Genomic DNA, 16,519 nt, shown 5'->3' with positions numbered 1-16,519 from the left:
TATTGACATTTTTATCAACTGCGCTCGTCTCTGGTCTGGACTGTGGTGTCTGGACAGTAAGTAGCGTTCAGGAAGACTTCAGAGAGAAAATCAACCTGAAACAATAAAAGCGCAGAGGAAAAATACAGGATTTTTGTCCTGCATTCAAGTACAAAAGCATTAACATCAAAATATACTCAAGTACTCATTATGCAGAATGGCCTATTTTAGAATAATCTACTAGCCTGCATGCTAATGCACTAATGCATTCATCTGATTCAGCTGGTAAAGATGGAGCTATACTCCTGGGTAGCCTGTGAATTTACCCCAGAGATCAATAAAATGCTAACTTGTTGACAATACATCAATTGTTGATTATATTTTGGATTATTCATCTAAATCGTATCATAAGTAACTATCAGCTAAAGTTATCAAATACTTCCCTCTGAGTTGTATAAAGTAGCTGAAAACAGGTGTTGTTACTTTCTTTGCCTGCAGGTGGCAACATGACCACGTCGACATGTGCAGATCCAAACTGCAGCTGCTGATATTACTTTTCTGGCCTGTAGGTGGCGCATGTTGGTATTTGTAGAACGATGAAATGCAAACTTGAGTTTTCATTGTGCTCCTGTATGTTTTCGTGAAGTTTAGATTTTGCTCTTAGGCGTTTTTTCCAAATTTAGCTCCTCCAAATAAAGCAAGAGCACATAAAGCCTGAGGCTGCATCCAAGTCGTGCATCTTCTTCGTCCATCCCGCGCTGCGCCGCGGACAATGACACGCTTAGATTAAAAATTGCCCATTTGATGATTCAGCCAGGGCACCGGTGATTCCACAGGAGGCTCTCCGAAAGCTGATTTGAATCATCGAATTTAACGAGATAGTCCTCGAAAAGCTTCAATTGCGTAATCCAAAACAAAGTAAGCAGATCAGCAGGACTGCATTTAGATTTAATAAAGATCCCCGTGTCCCCAGAACGATCAAGAACGACAGAGACGCGACGGCGAGGGATAGAAGATTTAGTGTATTTTTAGAGAATTTGAGAGCACGGAAGGGAAAGAGCCACGTGATTGAGAGGAGACGTCTTAAAAAGATGAGCTCTCAGGTTACAGCGGATAGGGAGCAAATGTGCCGTCCTGACTGAGCTTATTAAGTAAATTATCCAATTACCCAATGTTTCATTTTCTTGTTGAACATAGCATTACATAATTAAATGGAACGGGTGGGTGGGTGAGCAGGAAAAGCCCCCGGGAAAATCATCCCTGCCTCGTTTATCATTTGGAAAAGTTTGTCGGCAGAACGAAGCAACTCGCCTCGACGTAAACAACCTGAAAACAAACGACAGCGTGGACGTTTATGGCGCCACACACGCTTGCTCAACCAGGGCTGCTCATCCATTAAACGCCTATACATCATGGACTCATTTATTATTACAGGGAGGCCACAGTGTGTGTGTGTGTGTGTGTGTGTGTGTGTGTGTGTGTGTGTCTCAGAGAGGAATTACTGTCCACCTGTTTGCCATTCGATGGAGTGAAGCAACGGGAAGGAAAAACATAAAAACACAACAACAACAACAACAACCCGGCGTCGCTCTTCTAAAGTACAGGAGAGCGGCGCGCTCTCGCGGGTGGTCCGATGTCAATTTCAGATGTGGAAGGAGGTGGAGGAGGCGGGTGGTCTCTCCTTTTTTTTCCTGTTCTTTTCTCTCTCATTTCATCATTTTCTGTTTCTTCTTGAGTTCACCTGCGCTCCCTCCGCCTCTACCATCCCGTCTTCCCCCCTTTTCTCTCCATCCGTCTTTCTCTATATATCCCTCGTTCACTGAGTGGCACTGAGCCTTTCAAGCCCAGGGATAAACACCTAACAAAATCCTCCACTATAAAAAAAAAAAAGAAACACAAGGGGAAATGTCTGGGAGCCCTGGCCTGTCAACCGCAACATGAGGAGGAGATGTTGGTCCGTGGCATTGAGCAGAGCCCCTCTGGAGGTGTGTGTTAATGTGTGTGTGTGTGCACGTACATGTGTAGCTAAGGGGTGGGGAGCTCTGACAGGACTGTGAGAGATGTAAGGTCATTTACCCACTGAGGAGGCCTGGCAGGAGCTGATGCTGATTGATTAGGGGGGGGAGAAAAGATGGAAGAGTCGAGGCAGCCGAGCGAGCAGGAGGGAGAGGAGGAGGTGGGGGGGTTAGAAGACGGAAATGGAAGAGAGTTAAAATAAAAAAATAAAAAATGAACATGCATAGTTTCGTTTCTCTGCAGAGCTCCGGTAAGAAATGAGACGACGGAAAGTAAGAGAAAAGTGAGGGAGGGTGGCGCAAACGTCAACCAATCACACGCCTCATCATCAGGGCGCTGGGAATGACTCACGACGCCATCACATGAACACAAAAAAGTACAGAAACATGCAAAATGCCGCTTCCCACCTTGAGGGGTTTGTGGCTGCGGGGGTCGGTCTCCTCCTTCCCCAGAGCGGTGGGCTGCTGGTTGGTCGCCGTCAGCTGGTGCCTCTGGAACACCAACGCCTCCTTAAACTCCTCCTGCGTCTTGGTCTCCAGCAGCTTCTGCCTGAAGGAGATGTCGGAGAAGAGGGTGGCGAACGTCCTGCCCAGCTCCATCGCTGTCTTGGTGCTTTTCTGTGGACGGGGGCACGGAGAGAAATGAGTCGCCAGTGTTGCAGGCCAGAAGATGAAAGCGATGAGCTGAAAGATGCTGCAACCGCCGAGTCCGGATGTAATAATCTGTGAGTCTGTCACATTTCATGCATAGTTAATATAGAAACATTGATTACTGCAGTTTTTTTTATATATTATCGTTTAAGCCTTTTATTCCAAAAAATTCAAACTGAAGTATTAATATCACAATTTTAAAACGGAGCCTCCTTAGATGAGTTTGTCCATGTTCCATGTTCAAAACTGTGTTCAGCTTGTTTGATAACTGGATTAATAAATATATAATGCACTATTTTGTTTTCCTGATTTTCATGTGAGCTTTAGCCGGTTTCATCATCAAATCGGCAAGTTAAACCAAAACCAAACAGCCCCTGTGGGACACCTGATAGATTTATATCAGGCTATAGCAGAGATACAGTCAGGGCAGATAATACAGATAGAACAATAAAATTTGTTTTCTGGTTTTAGTTTAACTTTTATTCCAGTGAAACGTGGAAATATCGATTTTTAAATTCAGATGAGAAACATAAAAAGACGGCAGTGCATTTAATTTGTCCTGTTATCAAACAAGTTGAACACAGCTTTGGACGCCGGGTACAGACGAGACAACAGATTTGTCTACTGTCAAAATATGATTCAGAAATTACTTCATAAAGCACCTTAATTTACATCTAATTCACTGGATTAGCCAAAGAAACACATTCTTTGTCATCTGGTCAATTAAATTAAACATGTATATGATCAACTGTGAATAAACTGTGTCTCATTTGGAAAACATCTTTTTATAAAAAGCACAAAAACCTCATGTTTTGCTGTCAAACAGTGCTACAGATGTAGCATGAAGTGTAGTCCAAACATTACGACCACAGACGTGGGTTGGGTAGGTGGCAGGTTTGGAGCTGGTGTTTTGGGGCGAGCTCTTGTCAATAATCCCACATCTGTTAGAAATAATGCTGTCACAAGTCACAGAGTGGTGGTAATAATGTACTGGCGGGCTCTGAGACAGCGCGGTGCCAGGGAAGCCTTGTTAGCCAGGTGGTGATGATGCCGCCATCGCCCGGCTCGGCACGCGCAGCAGCAGCTGCTGCGGCAAACAGAATAACTAAAGCCTTCAAGCTTTTTCACGGCGGTGACTGAACTCCGACCAGAGCTGAAAGAGCTGAGAGAATGGATCTTGATTAACGTGAAGGCTCTCTTCCTGCGTGAAGGCACAGGATACCCTGGACTTTGAGCCGGTATGAGGGTTTCCAGTGGAGACCCAGCCCTGCTGGCAGCTCTGTCAGACTGTGTGCTCTCAGGCAAATGCTAACTTTAGCATGCTAACACAACTCACTGTCACTGTCAACATAAATATGTAATATAATATATATAATATAATCACATATATTATGTAAATTTCATTGTTTATATCGTTTATTGCCTTATTATTCCATGTACATATTGTTTATTTTATATTTCTGCACCATTTAACTTATTGTTCAGTCTTTTTTGGGGTCTTTTTTGTCCTTGTTAAGCTGTTTTCCTACACGAGTACACTGAGATCTGCGTTTAAACCGGAGTCAGACTCCTTGTATGTGCACACATGCTTGCTGATTCTGATTCTAACACGCTCATAGTAATAACGCTAACATGTGGAAGAGGATAAATTAGAATATTCATCCGATTATGATTCATCCTGAGTGGAAAATGAACGCGTGTTCCAAATTTCATTCACTCAAAAGCTATAATATGAACGTCTTAGTGGCACTTGAGGGAAAGTCGGGGGATCGGTAAATTCAACAGGACTCATCCTCTGAGGACCATGAATGTCTGAACAGAATTATCATTCATCCATAGAGCCACCATGGTGGCGAGGCTAAAAAGTCCCCAGTGTCCACAGAGACTGGTTTTTGGATTGTGAGGAGGTTAAAGCTCAGAAGTCATGTTGAAAATATAAAGAGACACATGATTTAATAGCAGAGGATGGATCACGCTGCAGAGGAATCCATTGTTACTGCCGTTGCAACCACAGCTGCCATCCTCCACAGAGGAGGGAGCTGCACACGTTTCGGAGTGTCTCTTACTCAAAAGAGAGCTTCTCATTGTGGGATTTACTTAAATTTTAAAGGTCACTTGTTTGATTAAACAGGCTGACTGGGAAAATGTGGGCGCAGAAAGTGAGTAACAACGTGGCGTCCAAACACCAAAAGACTGACGGCCGCTCGCCTAAGTAGCAAAAGAGCTGGAGGAGCTTCTTCGAGGGCAACAGCACAGGAACGTGTTGACGGGCGCTTTCGGGTTACGTGTTGAACTGAGCGAATGAGAAACAGAGCGTTTCTGGAGAAAGGTCACGTCTGCTCGGCACATTCGCCCCGCGTGGAGAAAAAAAAAAAAGCCACAAATGCTGTAAATCTCTCTAAATGGCGGGTGATGGAAACGGTCCACCCGTACACATGCCAGATTACATACATTTGCCAACCAAAGGAATTTCTATTATCATCATCATCATGCCTCTCCAAAGATTTTTTTCTTGCAGAAGCAGTCAGCATCAAGGATAATTGAGACATAATAGTGCTTTATGTTTACTTGGGGCTTAGATAAATGTCTGTGGGAATGCCATTAGTGGTTGTGATTGCAGCCTGGAAGACTCGCAGGGAGGGCGCTGGAAGCATTTCGGAGGGCGCAGACACAATGGAGGGTTTATGGGAAAAAAGATAGAAACCAAACAAACAAACAGAAGACGCGACGCAGCTGGCCGAGGCTCCGCTGATTGCCGGGGTCGGCGGTTCCTCAGTTTGATGGTAGGGTGGTGAACACGGCTGCGCTCGGGGGCGGGGGTGAGGGGGATGCCACGCTAAAAGTGGGGCCAGCATGAAGAAATCCCTCAAAGAGGTGGAGGGTTTGAGGGGCTTTCCATCTGGAGTGGGGCAACAATCAGAGCCATCTGAAGACGGAGAGAGTGTGTGTGTGTGTGTGTGTGTGTGTGTGTGTGTGAGAGAGAGAGAGAGAGAGCTCAGGATGAAGCAGCGGAGGGTTGAGTGGTTTGATGGGAAGCAGAGAGAGTTCATGTTTTGATGGGAGGGGAAGGGTATAACAGGATATGTGGCACTCTCCACCGGCTACAGCAAGCTCTTCAGAGCTGAAGAAAACAGCAATCCTGCACACGACAGTGACCCGAAAGGTTCGGCCGACAGGACGCCCGGGCCCACGCGAGACCCTGAGAGGCCCTCGGATTAAATTCAGCTCAACAGTCACTTGGCAGCTTTGCAGCTGCATCAGTGACACTTCAGTGAATTAAAACACAAAAACCAAGGAAATTTGGTAGTAAATGACCTTGAAAATGAAATAAGGTCATTTTAAGGTCGTTTAAATACTTAAACTTAAAAACTCAAATCCTGCTTTCCTCTTAGAGTTAAAGGGAAAAAAAAGCCAGAGGTGGTTTGGTTTTTAATTTTCAAAATGACAATACAAAATAAAGCAAATCACATTTTAAAACCACCATTTGCAACCCAAATATTATGCAGTTTAACAGTTTATGTATTTCTTACTACTTTCATTACTCGGGCACGTAATTAGCAGCTCGTTCGTGTTTTCTCCTCGTTCGTCTTTTTACTTTAAATTGCAGAAAACATTTTCTGAGCTGTTATTGTCACATTCGGATCCAGTTTTTACTGTAACGTGTGCTTATCAGTGTCTTCTTGCAGCGAGAAACACAGCTGTCATTCGATTAATTGGACTTGCGACAGGTGGCTGACTGTGACTGAATCTGAAAGAGCGGACTAATTAATAAAGAAAGCTTTAACTGTTGAGGTGCAGCAGCAGAAAGCGGAGCAGGAGGGGATGCAAATGATCGGTTACTCGTGCTACAGCATCAGGATGCTTGCATTGATCATATGCTGATGCATGTTGAGAGGTAAAAAAGCAAAATGACTGGCAGTGGAGATGCAAGAAGAATCTCTTCACAGCAACATCATCAGTGAATGACTGAATTAATAATAAGTGAAGGGGGACAGTAACTACAAGTGAGCAAAAATACAGTAAATGATGTAAAGAATAGAAGAAAACACAGTAAGTCCGATAAATCCCACATATCATCTCCTCCCTCTGGGGGTGGCAGTTACCATTTTGAGCGGGGCCAGTATCAGGATGACATAGCGGACCTCGCAGCAGTTCTCCCCCCAGTTTTGCGGCCTCTCCAGGCGGGAGATGCACACGTGACGCCTCTGGAGATGCTTCACGTTGCAGCTGGAGCAGAGAGGGAGAAGGAGGAGGTTTTATAAATGTCAACGCCTCACCTCACCGGCAGCGTCCTTCATTTCCATAGATTGACCTCTCGGTCTCTGCAGCAACAGGTAGACACTATTCAAATGTGCTGGGTGAGCGTTCACACACACACACGCACGCACACACACACACACACACACACACACACAGATGTACACACACAGATACGCTGCAGAGACACTCACACTTAAATTCCTGCAGTTCTTTCAGCTGGATTAAAAAAAACCCCACACACATTCACACATTGTTGCTGTAAAAACCACATATCCGATTTGATTTATAATTCTTTCAGATTGCTTTTTAAATTTTGCAAATTTAATGACAAAATCCGTTGAATCACACAATTTTTTTGTGATCCGACTTGAACTGTTAAAATCACGATTGAAAGATAAATGTGTTTCATGGTGATGACTCAGGTCTGGTTCGGTTTTGGCACATCCATCCACCTGGACCTCGTCTCTACTCCTTAACGACCTGACTTACATTACATTACTAAGGCCAACAGAGAGATTTGTCTCCTTAAAACACGTATTAACTTTATAAAAAAAAAATCCATTAGACTGTCAGTTTCTTCAGAATGTGGTTGTTTGCTCATGAAAAGTTGATGCAGGACATACGTGGTTTTAACAGGACGGTGGCAATAAATTATTTTAGTTGTGCGTGCATTTGTAATACCTCTGGTCATTCAGAGTTGGATGATTTGAATAAAAATGTCTCATTTTATGCATTAATTATTATTGTTGTTTTCTTAAGTGCGAGCTCTGGAACATATATTACAGTACACATATGTGTCACACGCTGTCATTATCAATCAGTTGATTATTCTGTTTCATTAATGCATTGATTGATTAGCCTGTAATGTTTTCACAGAGTGAAGTTCAGTGTCTTTAGCTCTGCTTGCTTTGTCAGAGCAAAAGTCCCAAATCTAAATGTTTCATTTTCCAATCGTATGAAAGAAGGAAATTGATATTTTTGCATGATGAATGAATCCTGATAACCTGCTAAAATTGTTGCTAATTTGTTTTGTTGATCGTCCAGTTGAACAATTCATGAATTGTTTCATCTCTAAACCTCACACACACACACACACACACACACACACACACACACACACACACACACACACACACACACACACACACACACACACACATTCAGGCTTACAGGATGCAGAGCCAGGACTGCTGGTACTGGACCCCGGTGGCCGTGGCTGTCACCCCCTGGATCGTCTCTGACAGCAGGTGGACTGTGGGCGAAAGGCCAGAGGTGAAGCGCAAGTTAACTGAGATGGACCTCAGGTCCAGTCTGATCCTCACACACTCCTGTTTTCTGCTACAGAGCTGAACTCTCCTTCTTTCCTGCAAAGCATGCCATCCCTCCGTCCTAAAATGGACACTTACATGTTCATCACTGCACTCATCAAAGCCTCCGGAGCTTCAATCTAAAATATTTAAATATATAAAAACAAAACCTGGCTCTCGTTTCTTCATCAGGCCTAATGGTGTCGGCCGAAAGCCTAAAATGTTCAATAGAAATCTAGAGCCTGATCTGCTGTGCCAAGCCTCTCAATATGATGTCTACATCAGAAGTGTTTAACAAGCTCGCCTTCTGCTTTAGACGGCGATGCCAGTCTGCACTGTGTGCAAACACCACCCCACGACACGCTAATAACGATGTCCATCCAACTCCAGAAAACACCAGCGCTCGTGTTCGCAGATTAAAAAAAAAAAAACACATTTCATTATGCTGCCGTGTTTACACGGCGCAAATCATTAAAAAACGGGCAACTGGGGGCACAGCTGAAAGCAGCTCGCTGCTTCCTAATAAGAGGAATCTCCCTTCCGACTTCTCACGCTGAGAGCGATGAATAATAGTGTTTTGGGGGATATTCTTCAGCAGCCCCGACTATCCCAAACCCCTCAAGAAGATTCAGCGCGCTTTGGCTCGCAGCATCCTCTTCGACTCATCAGCGCTGTGCAAATTGCAGGGTGGAAATGTTTTGTATCGTGAGCAGCGGGGACGATCATTTCCATATCATTCTGATTTTCCCTCCCGGTGGTGGTTTCTCCCTCTCTGTCTGTCTGTCTTTGTCTTTCTCTCCATCACTCCCCCTTTCTCCCTCTCTCCGCCACGCCGTCTCATCAATAAAGTATCCTCCATTCATGCCAGAAAATGATGGGCGTCACCATGACAACAGTATCACAGTGCTCAAGGAGTGAGAGAGTCGGGAAGGGAGAATGAGAGGGGGGGGGGCAGACAAGAGAGACGGAGAAATAAGAGAGAGAGAGAGAGCGTGTAGATAAAGAGTAAGAGGGGAAGAAAGGATGAAAAGAAGCCTGTAGAGGAAGAGAGGAGGGAGGAAACGCTGGGATGTGGGGTGGAGGAGAGACAGGGGGAAGAGGGAAATAAAAAGAGCGAGACAGGAAGAGAGAGCAAGAAGGAGGAGACATGCAGAGAGAGAGAATGAAACTGAGAGAGAGGAAGAAATGTAGGCAAGAGAAACAGGGGCAAAGAAGGGCCAAGGGAATGAAAAGAAAAAAAACAGAGAAAACAAAGAACGTGACAAACAAGAAGGAGAGCGAGAGAAAGACGAGATGAAAAGAGGAGCGAGAGGGAGACAGGGAGGGAGACAGGGAGGGAGGACGGGACGCAGGAGTGAAGGAGGTGGACGGGGATTCAATTCAATTAATAGCAGTAAGCCTGACAGCCATGTAATAATCAAAAACCATCCAATTTCTCATTGACGTCAGGGAGGAGAAGAGGGGAGAGACGGAGCGAGAGAGAGACGCAAACAGAACAAAAGAGAGATTAAAAGATAAAGAGAGGAGGGATGGAGGATGAAAAAGACGGAGACAGGGGTTACAGGAGAGCCAGGAGAAGACAGGGAAGACGGAGAGAGGGAGGGGGACGAGGCGCGCTGAGGGGACGTCTGTGGTCCTCCAACCAGCAGAGCGGGTGGTCAATGTCAGAGCACCCGAGAGAAGCTAACGGCTAACACCGCTAGCTTCAGCCTTCATATTACAACCATTCGATGGTTGTTTACGGACGGACAAATGTCTTTTCTTACATTATGTTGCTGTGCATTTATTTACATTTTAAGAGAAATAAAAACTCTCTGCTTGGAATAATAATTTACATCTGATGTGGGGTTTTTTTTCCACAAAAAAGTTCAGAAACTATGAATATGCAAATATTGCTGACTTGGTCTTCATGCTGTTAATGTGAAACAGTTTACTCAGGCTTCGGCAAAAACTACCGGGTTAGCTTAAGGAAAAGCTCATGATTTGTGCTAAAATAAGTACACTAATATCAAGGCTGGATGTAACTTTACGTTACATAAATTAAAAAAAGCCACCGTTGATTTTCAGCTTCACACGGGTCACAAACAGCAGTCTGCTGGCTTAAAGGCCTGTTTGTTTGACCCATATTTGGACTTTTTTGCTCTTTATACTACCTCCCCTGACTATGTCCACTAGAGGTCACCAGCAATAAATTTAAATATGGATCGAAATAACCTGCTTGCAGTCGAACTATTGAGCCTTTTTTTTCCTGTTGAGGACGTGCTGCTCTGGTTTTAGGTGAGCGCAGTGAAGCCCCGCAGCAGACGAATGTGGAAACAGCCTTCTGGTGTGAAAACTCTGCACATCGCTTTGCACAGTGAAGGTCAAACATTCAAGGGAAGTCACAATAAGCACATTTTTAAGCTAATTTTTAAGCTGATGGAGAGCTCCGATGTGCCAACGTGGCTCCTTCCACCACCCCGACCCCCTTTGTAATACACATGTGTGGGACACTGGAGCACACATGTCTCCAGCTGAGGTGAACCAACCTGACTTGGATGTTAGAGGAGAGGCAGCAGGGTGTGAGTAAGGTCGCCGATGTGATCAAGTGGGAGACTAATTAAGACATGCACCTTTGATATTTGTCAGTTATGTGAAGATTTCTGCTCTGTTTCATCAGCTTTTGGTATGCAAACACCACTGTTTCCACACACAGGGGGGGGGGGGATCACAGATGCTAACACGCAGCATATCAAATGTGACAAACTTCAATGGAAAGTGATGAAAAAATATGAGGAAGGCAAGACTGGATGGCTGCGTCGCCCCCTTTGATCTCTGGGGATTCTTGGTGAATTCTTTAACTGCATTATCCACACGGTTTGGTTGGAGGGGGGAAAAACAGATTGCAATTTCTGTAAATCACACGAGGATAATGCAGTCTGTCACAAATAAGGGGGAGACGAATCAATAAATATGCTAAACCAGTCAAAAAACAGTGATGTTAATATTTCTCCTGGCTGCTGTGCCAGTCTAAAATCAGCAGCGGGAAATCTACAGAAATGTGCAGGTTCAAAAGCACAAAGATTCATGGAGATTCATGGTTTCTGTGTGTGTGTGTGTGTGTGTGTGTGTGTGTGTGTGTGTGTGAAAGGCCACGAGTCCTTTTGGCAAGGAGACTCTTTACATTATGCTCAGAGGTGACCTCAATAAAACCTCCTGATCTTATGCTGCCTTCAAGATTAACTGTGGCCTCAACCATGGGTAGACCTGCCAGCACACACACACACACACACACACACACACACAGAAAGGGAAATGATTTGTTTCCTTCAAAGTGTGGCTCGTGGAGGGCACTCTGAAGGTAGTGATTAAAACACAGGAGGGCTCCACACAGGCAGTGGCAGATGAAACAATTACTGTATATCAGGTATCCATCATAGCCAATCACCATGCAGGACACAGATGCTATGATGTCACATGGTGATGAGATGGCCACTCGGACTGGGTCAATTGTGAAACCTTGTTATCTAGAGAGGTTGTCAATTCTAATCTTCCGCTCGCTCGCACGAAAGCAAATCACATTAATCGCAAATAATCCAACGGCCTGCGTGGATACAGCATTAAAGTCAAGTACGGGATATATGACCAGGTAAATTACAATTATGTAATCAGTTGGAAAAACAAATTACCTGAATGTAAAATCTCCAGAATATTTTTTCTACCAAGGGCGCCAAAACCGCTGATTAAATTATGTGACTTTCACCCCTTCAATCTCAATCAAATGAATTTATGATTATTTTTTTTTTGTCCACAGGACTTTACAAAAAAGAACTAATAACATTATTGGACGATGAGCCCACTGGACGGAGAGGCCGTTGATTTGAGGGGCGACTGAAGAGGCATCGATAACTGTGACACGGGAGGGATTGCTGGTGTCTGTAATCATTTGATGACTCGATGGATCGACCCAGTCCCGAGCGGGGGAAAGCAACACAAACGGCACACTGATGGTGATTGGGGACAGAAGCAAACCACTGATTGCAGCCTCGTGGCGGCTGATGCTGACATTTTCATCCAATTAGCACAGCTTACCGTCATCAAAGAAAACGAAACTTTGAGACTTGTCTGCACGGGGAGAAGGAGGGGGGGGAGAAAAACCGAGAGGAGAAACAGTTCAGTCACCTTTTTCTGATCAACAGGCGAGCAGCGTTTCATACAAACACACGCAGATACATACAGTAACACTCGGCTGAGACACTTTAAATATCTCCGCTGAACAGACGCTTCATTTCCTGCCCTCCTTTACCTCATGCATATTAAATATCATTTTCCAGAGAAAAATCCCTCAATGTCTTGCCTTAGTTGGCCACAGAGAGATCTTATCTTGATTACCGTCTGCTGGCTATTACCAAAAATTGGATTTTATCACTGATAGCGCAAAGAAACCGAAAGACGTCAATGAAGAGATCACGATGAGGAAAATGACATGTGCGGCCACCGTCCCTCGTGTGGCAAAGAGCTTGAATTAATGCTTCCACTTTAGTATTCTGATCATCGCTGCAGACTGTTGGAGGGGTTCAGTCAAGCCGCCGGCCTGGAAAAGATGTGTTATTATAACACAGACGCAGAGTCGGCTGATTCAAAAACACAAAGCACCTTTCCTGTTGGAAATTATATCTTCAATATTTACAGTGCATGCTTTCAGAAAATAAACACATATCTGCAGGTGGAAATACAGGTAAGTAATCATTACCCTGCTCGAACAGATGCCTGCCTTTCTGAACTCATTAAACGTGTTGCACAGGATCTCAAGTGTCGTGAAACTCGCAGGCTGCAGAAAAGGTGGTTTGCATGTTGTTTTTCAAAAAGACGCCCCCAGCCTCACCTCTGCAGCTCTAAAATCACGAATACGTGACCGTTTTTTTCCGTTTGTTTGACTCGAGCTGGCGAGGGGAAAAAAATTGAAAATAAAAAGAATAGCACAGGAGGATTATGCAAAAATCGAGGCGAGGTGGAGAGCCGGCGAGATCGATCAAAGGTGACGGCAATTTAGGGAGGAATGATGGTACAGTCATCACAAATAGGGCAGACAATCAGCGGCGCACAGCGCACCGAGCACTGTGGCTGCAGACGGCTTCGCAGAGGAAAACACAATTATACAATACATCATCACTCAAAATATTGACAATTAGTCTTTGTGAGGCAGCCGCTCATCACTACTGTAAGCACCGTCATCACCTTCAGCAGCCTATAATCATTAAATGCTCGGACAATCCTAAAGGATGAAGCGTTATTCTCAATCGGTAGAGGCAGGTTTGGTGTTTACAGTCGTGGCTGACGAGATAATTCTCAACGCATCGCGTCATCGGCTGTGCTGTTCGTTACTCCTCGGCACAATGTGCGTATTGTGCTCCATCGCCGAATCCCAAGAAGAAAGTGAGCAAAGAAACGGCACAAGTTGGCCTCTAAAAACCGACTCCTCTGCACAAGTTGGAGCAGGACTAATTATCTCTGTGGGCTTTCATCTTTTTCATTTCAGTAATTCTCTGTTCTTTCTGTGCCTGTCATAATCTCGCCCTGTTCTCTTTATCTCACAGCTGTACAGTATTACACTCCAAATGAGCCGGTCCGCTCGCCAGCCGTATCACCCCGCTGTGGCAGAGTGAGCGTAGATATGGCAGAAATTAATACCTGAAGAGATATGTCCCGTTGATAACATACTTACGTGCAATATGAACGTATTCCCCCCTGGAAGAGCCTTTGTTCCTCCCTCTGAGATATTTTTTTTTTCCCCCACGGTGGCGACATGAGTGTTTCGTGTGCGAATGTTCGTCATTTTAATTTGGCGATCCCACGTGCGACGTGGGGATTCTTACTCTGAGTGAACTACGACACGTTGCAGAACAAGATAGTGAAGAGGAGGATTTCGACATGAGAAATCCACCGTTTGAAGTGGTGCTTGTTCTTATTAAATAATTAAAAATACCAAATCAAAACTGAGGAGTCAAAGGTGACTGAGATCCACAGACATTTGAAAAGCACATCTGAATGTCTAAACTGATTTCTTCATGTGCTTCATCTGCTCATCCTGTGAATGTTTCTGTATGTTACATGCTTCTGCGGTTACATCATCCTCTGTGCAACCAGCCAATCCTCATCATCCTCGTTTTATTCCTTCTGCTGCGGCTAATGCATTTCTCCAGAGTGAAAACATCAGGATATAAAAATAAAATCATGACTTTATGTTGGTTTTTTGTGAGTCTTTGATAATGATGCACGCTCGACTACTGCACACTGTTATATCACCAGATTACAAACTAATATTTAAGACGTCTCAATTTGAAAAATGCACAAAAGCAACGTGGTATTTTGTGCTTGTGTGCAGATGCTGGTTCTGTTAACCATCTGCAACGATGGCTATAGATTCTTTTTCATAATAAATATTTTCTTTATTTGTCTATGTTGCTTTATGGAATTTCAGATTTCTGTCAAACCCCTGAAAGCTGAAATGGATTTTCAGAGAGTTCGGACCTGCGCGGGAAGCCTTTTTGTTAAGATGGCAGCCTCTGCCTCTTTGTGGGGTATTCTGAGAGAGAAACAGTCAAGTAGCAGCAGCCACCACAGCTTGAGAGTCTCAGAGAGCCATTTGAAAAGCTAAGTGAGTGATCGATGACAGAAGTCAATTATCACCTCGCGGATCTGTCAGAGGCGGCTGTGCAGGGCGAGCGTCACACACCACCCACCTCTGACTAACCATCGACGGCTGCAGACGCCGGCCCAGCCAGACGGGAGATCACTGGACACAGAGCGTATGACAGACAGCCCTTACACTACCATTACCTCCACATGCCTTTACAGTGGGAGGAAAACCCCTCGTGTTTGTCCTGCGTCTCCACAGCATCTTTAATCCGTCAGCAAACATTTTACAGTCAGGCGATATAAATGCACTGAAAAAAAACCCAAAACATTCCTTCAATTCTTCGCGACATCCTTTGATTTGCCAAATAATTACTTTTGTGACTGCAGCGTTCGGTGCGGCTTGCAGCACAGAGCGAGGCTTCGACAATGGCTGCACACTGTTATGTAAGAAGGCGGATTTCTCCTGCTCTAATGGGCTGAGGAGATTCGCCTTAACCAAGAGGCTTTGCTACTCAGCCAAAAGGACCTGTGCTGCAGGGACTGAACTAATGTGACAGGGATCTGTAAGCCGGCAAATGGGCACCGAACTCCTGGAAACTACAGAACGTTTCAGGCATGAATTTATGCATTAGAGGAGAATAAGGTGTGCAGAAAACTTTATGCATATCTTGCACTTTAAGGTACAATAAACCTGAGCTTTTCAGGGCCAAACAGTAGGATAAATATGTATATGTGTGCTAGCAAAACTATTTGTTTTCTCCTGAAATGTTTAATTAAAATGCTTCACTGATTTTTGTAAACCAGAAGTGGAAACATGACCGAATGTCGGCAGGATGTTTTCAGTTATCTGAAAACTTTACCATGTATGAACACAGATTTTACTCTCCGTGACTGTGGTCAGTAACCAAACATGTGCATCCTCTGCTTGTGCATTAATGTGTACGATAACCACTTGGCAGTTTTCCTGGGAAACGTTTGATGTCTGCACATGTAAATGGTTGCTGACACGATTCAGCACATTGAGCTTCACTCGCGTCCACTTAAAAACGCCGCGGGGCAAATGAACACACTCGATTCGAACATCACAAACTTTCCTTTGGGTCTTAAAAGCTTCTTGAACCGTTCTCGAGTCTATCTGACAATCCTGCTCCTGAGCCTGGGGTGAAGCAGCTCTTCAGGTAGGTGTTGACATGTGCAGACGACAGATGTTTTTAGGTCAGGTGTCGTATGTTATGGGGCCTTGGGTTCGATTGTGGGCAGGCTCAGTATTATTGTATTTTCACGCCGTTGGGTTCTCTGCTTACCGTTGACCTCCTGAGCTCCTGCGTCTGTGAAAAGCATGCTCATCACCTCCTCGAAGTTGCAGCTGGGCTCGGACGCGTGGCTGTCCTGGCCCACGTGGTGCAACATTCTCTTCAGGACGTCGTCCAGGGAGGCAGCCGTCTCGTCCAGCAGGATAGTGGCCCTCGCCAGAAAGCCATCGAGGTCCCGGTGTGCCCGAACTTCCTCCTCGAAGTTCATCAGCTTCACATACTGTGAAAGATATTGGATTCTGTCAAAGTTTGACATAGTTTTACAGAATATATATAAAGACGGGAATACATTGTTAAAATGCATCCACTTTAGTTTCTGCAGAACTGGACCAAAGGCTTCATGTTCATTTTATGCAAATGTCTCAGATATATTTCT

General features: G+C 44.6%; 1 protein-coding gene across 3 annotated transcripts in view; it reads right to left on the bottom strand.

The window, feature by feature from the left end:
• Positions 1–16,519, bottom strand: part of slc4a11 (solute carrier family 4 member 11) — an 83,808-nt gene that overhangs the window by 22,748 nt on the left and 44,541 nt on the right. For all 3 annotated transcript variants that reach the window (XM_041953550.1, XM_041953551.1, XM_041953552.1), the window contains 4 exons: positions 16,135–16,363; positions 8,076–8,157; positions 6,749–6,872; positions 2,403–2,612 (listed from right to left, as the gene is read on the bottom strand). In XM_041953550.1, the coding sequence (XP_041809484.1) occupies positions 2,403–2,612; positions 6,749–6,872; positions 8,076–8,157; positions 16,135–16,363 (645 nt within the window). The remainder of the gene's footprint in view (positions 1–2,402; positions 2,613–6,748; positions 6,873–8,075; positions 8,158–16,134; positions 16,364–16,519) is intronic.

This window comes from Chelmon rostratus, chromosome 15 (assembly GCF_017976325.1).
Source record: "Chelmon rostratus isolate fCheRos1 chromosome 15, fCheRos1.pri, whole genome shotgun sequence".
Lineage (NCBI taxonomy): Eukaryota > Metazoa > Chordata > Actinopteri > Chaetodontiformes > Chaetodontidae > Chelmon > Chelmon rostratus.
The sequence above is the reverse complement of the archived record's forward strand: the minus strand, read 5'-3'. Positions and strand labels throughout refer to the sequence as shown.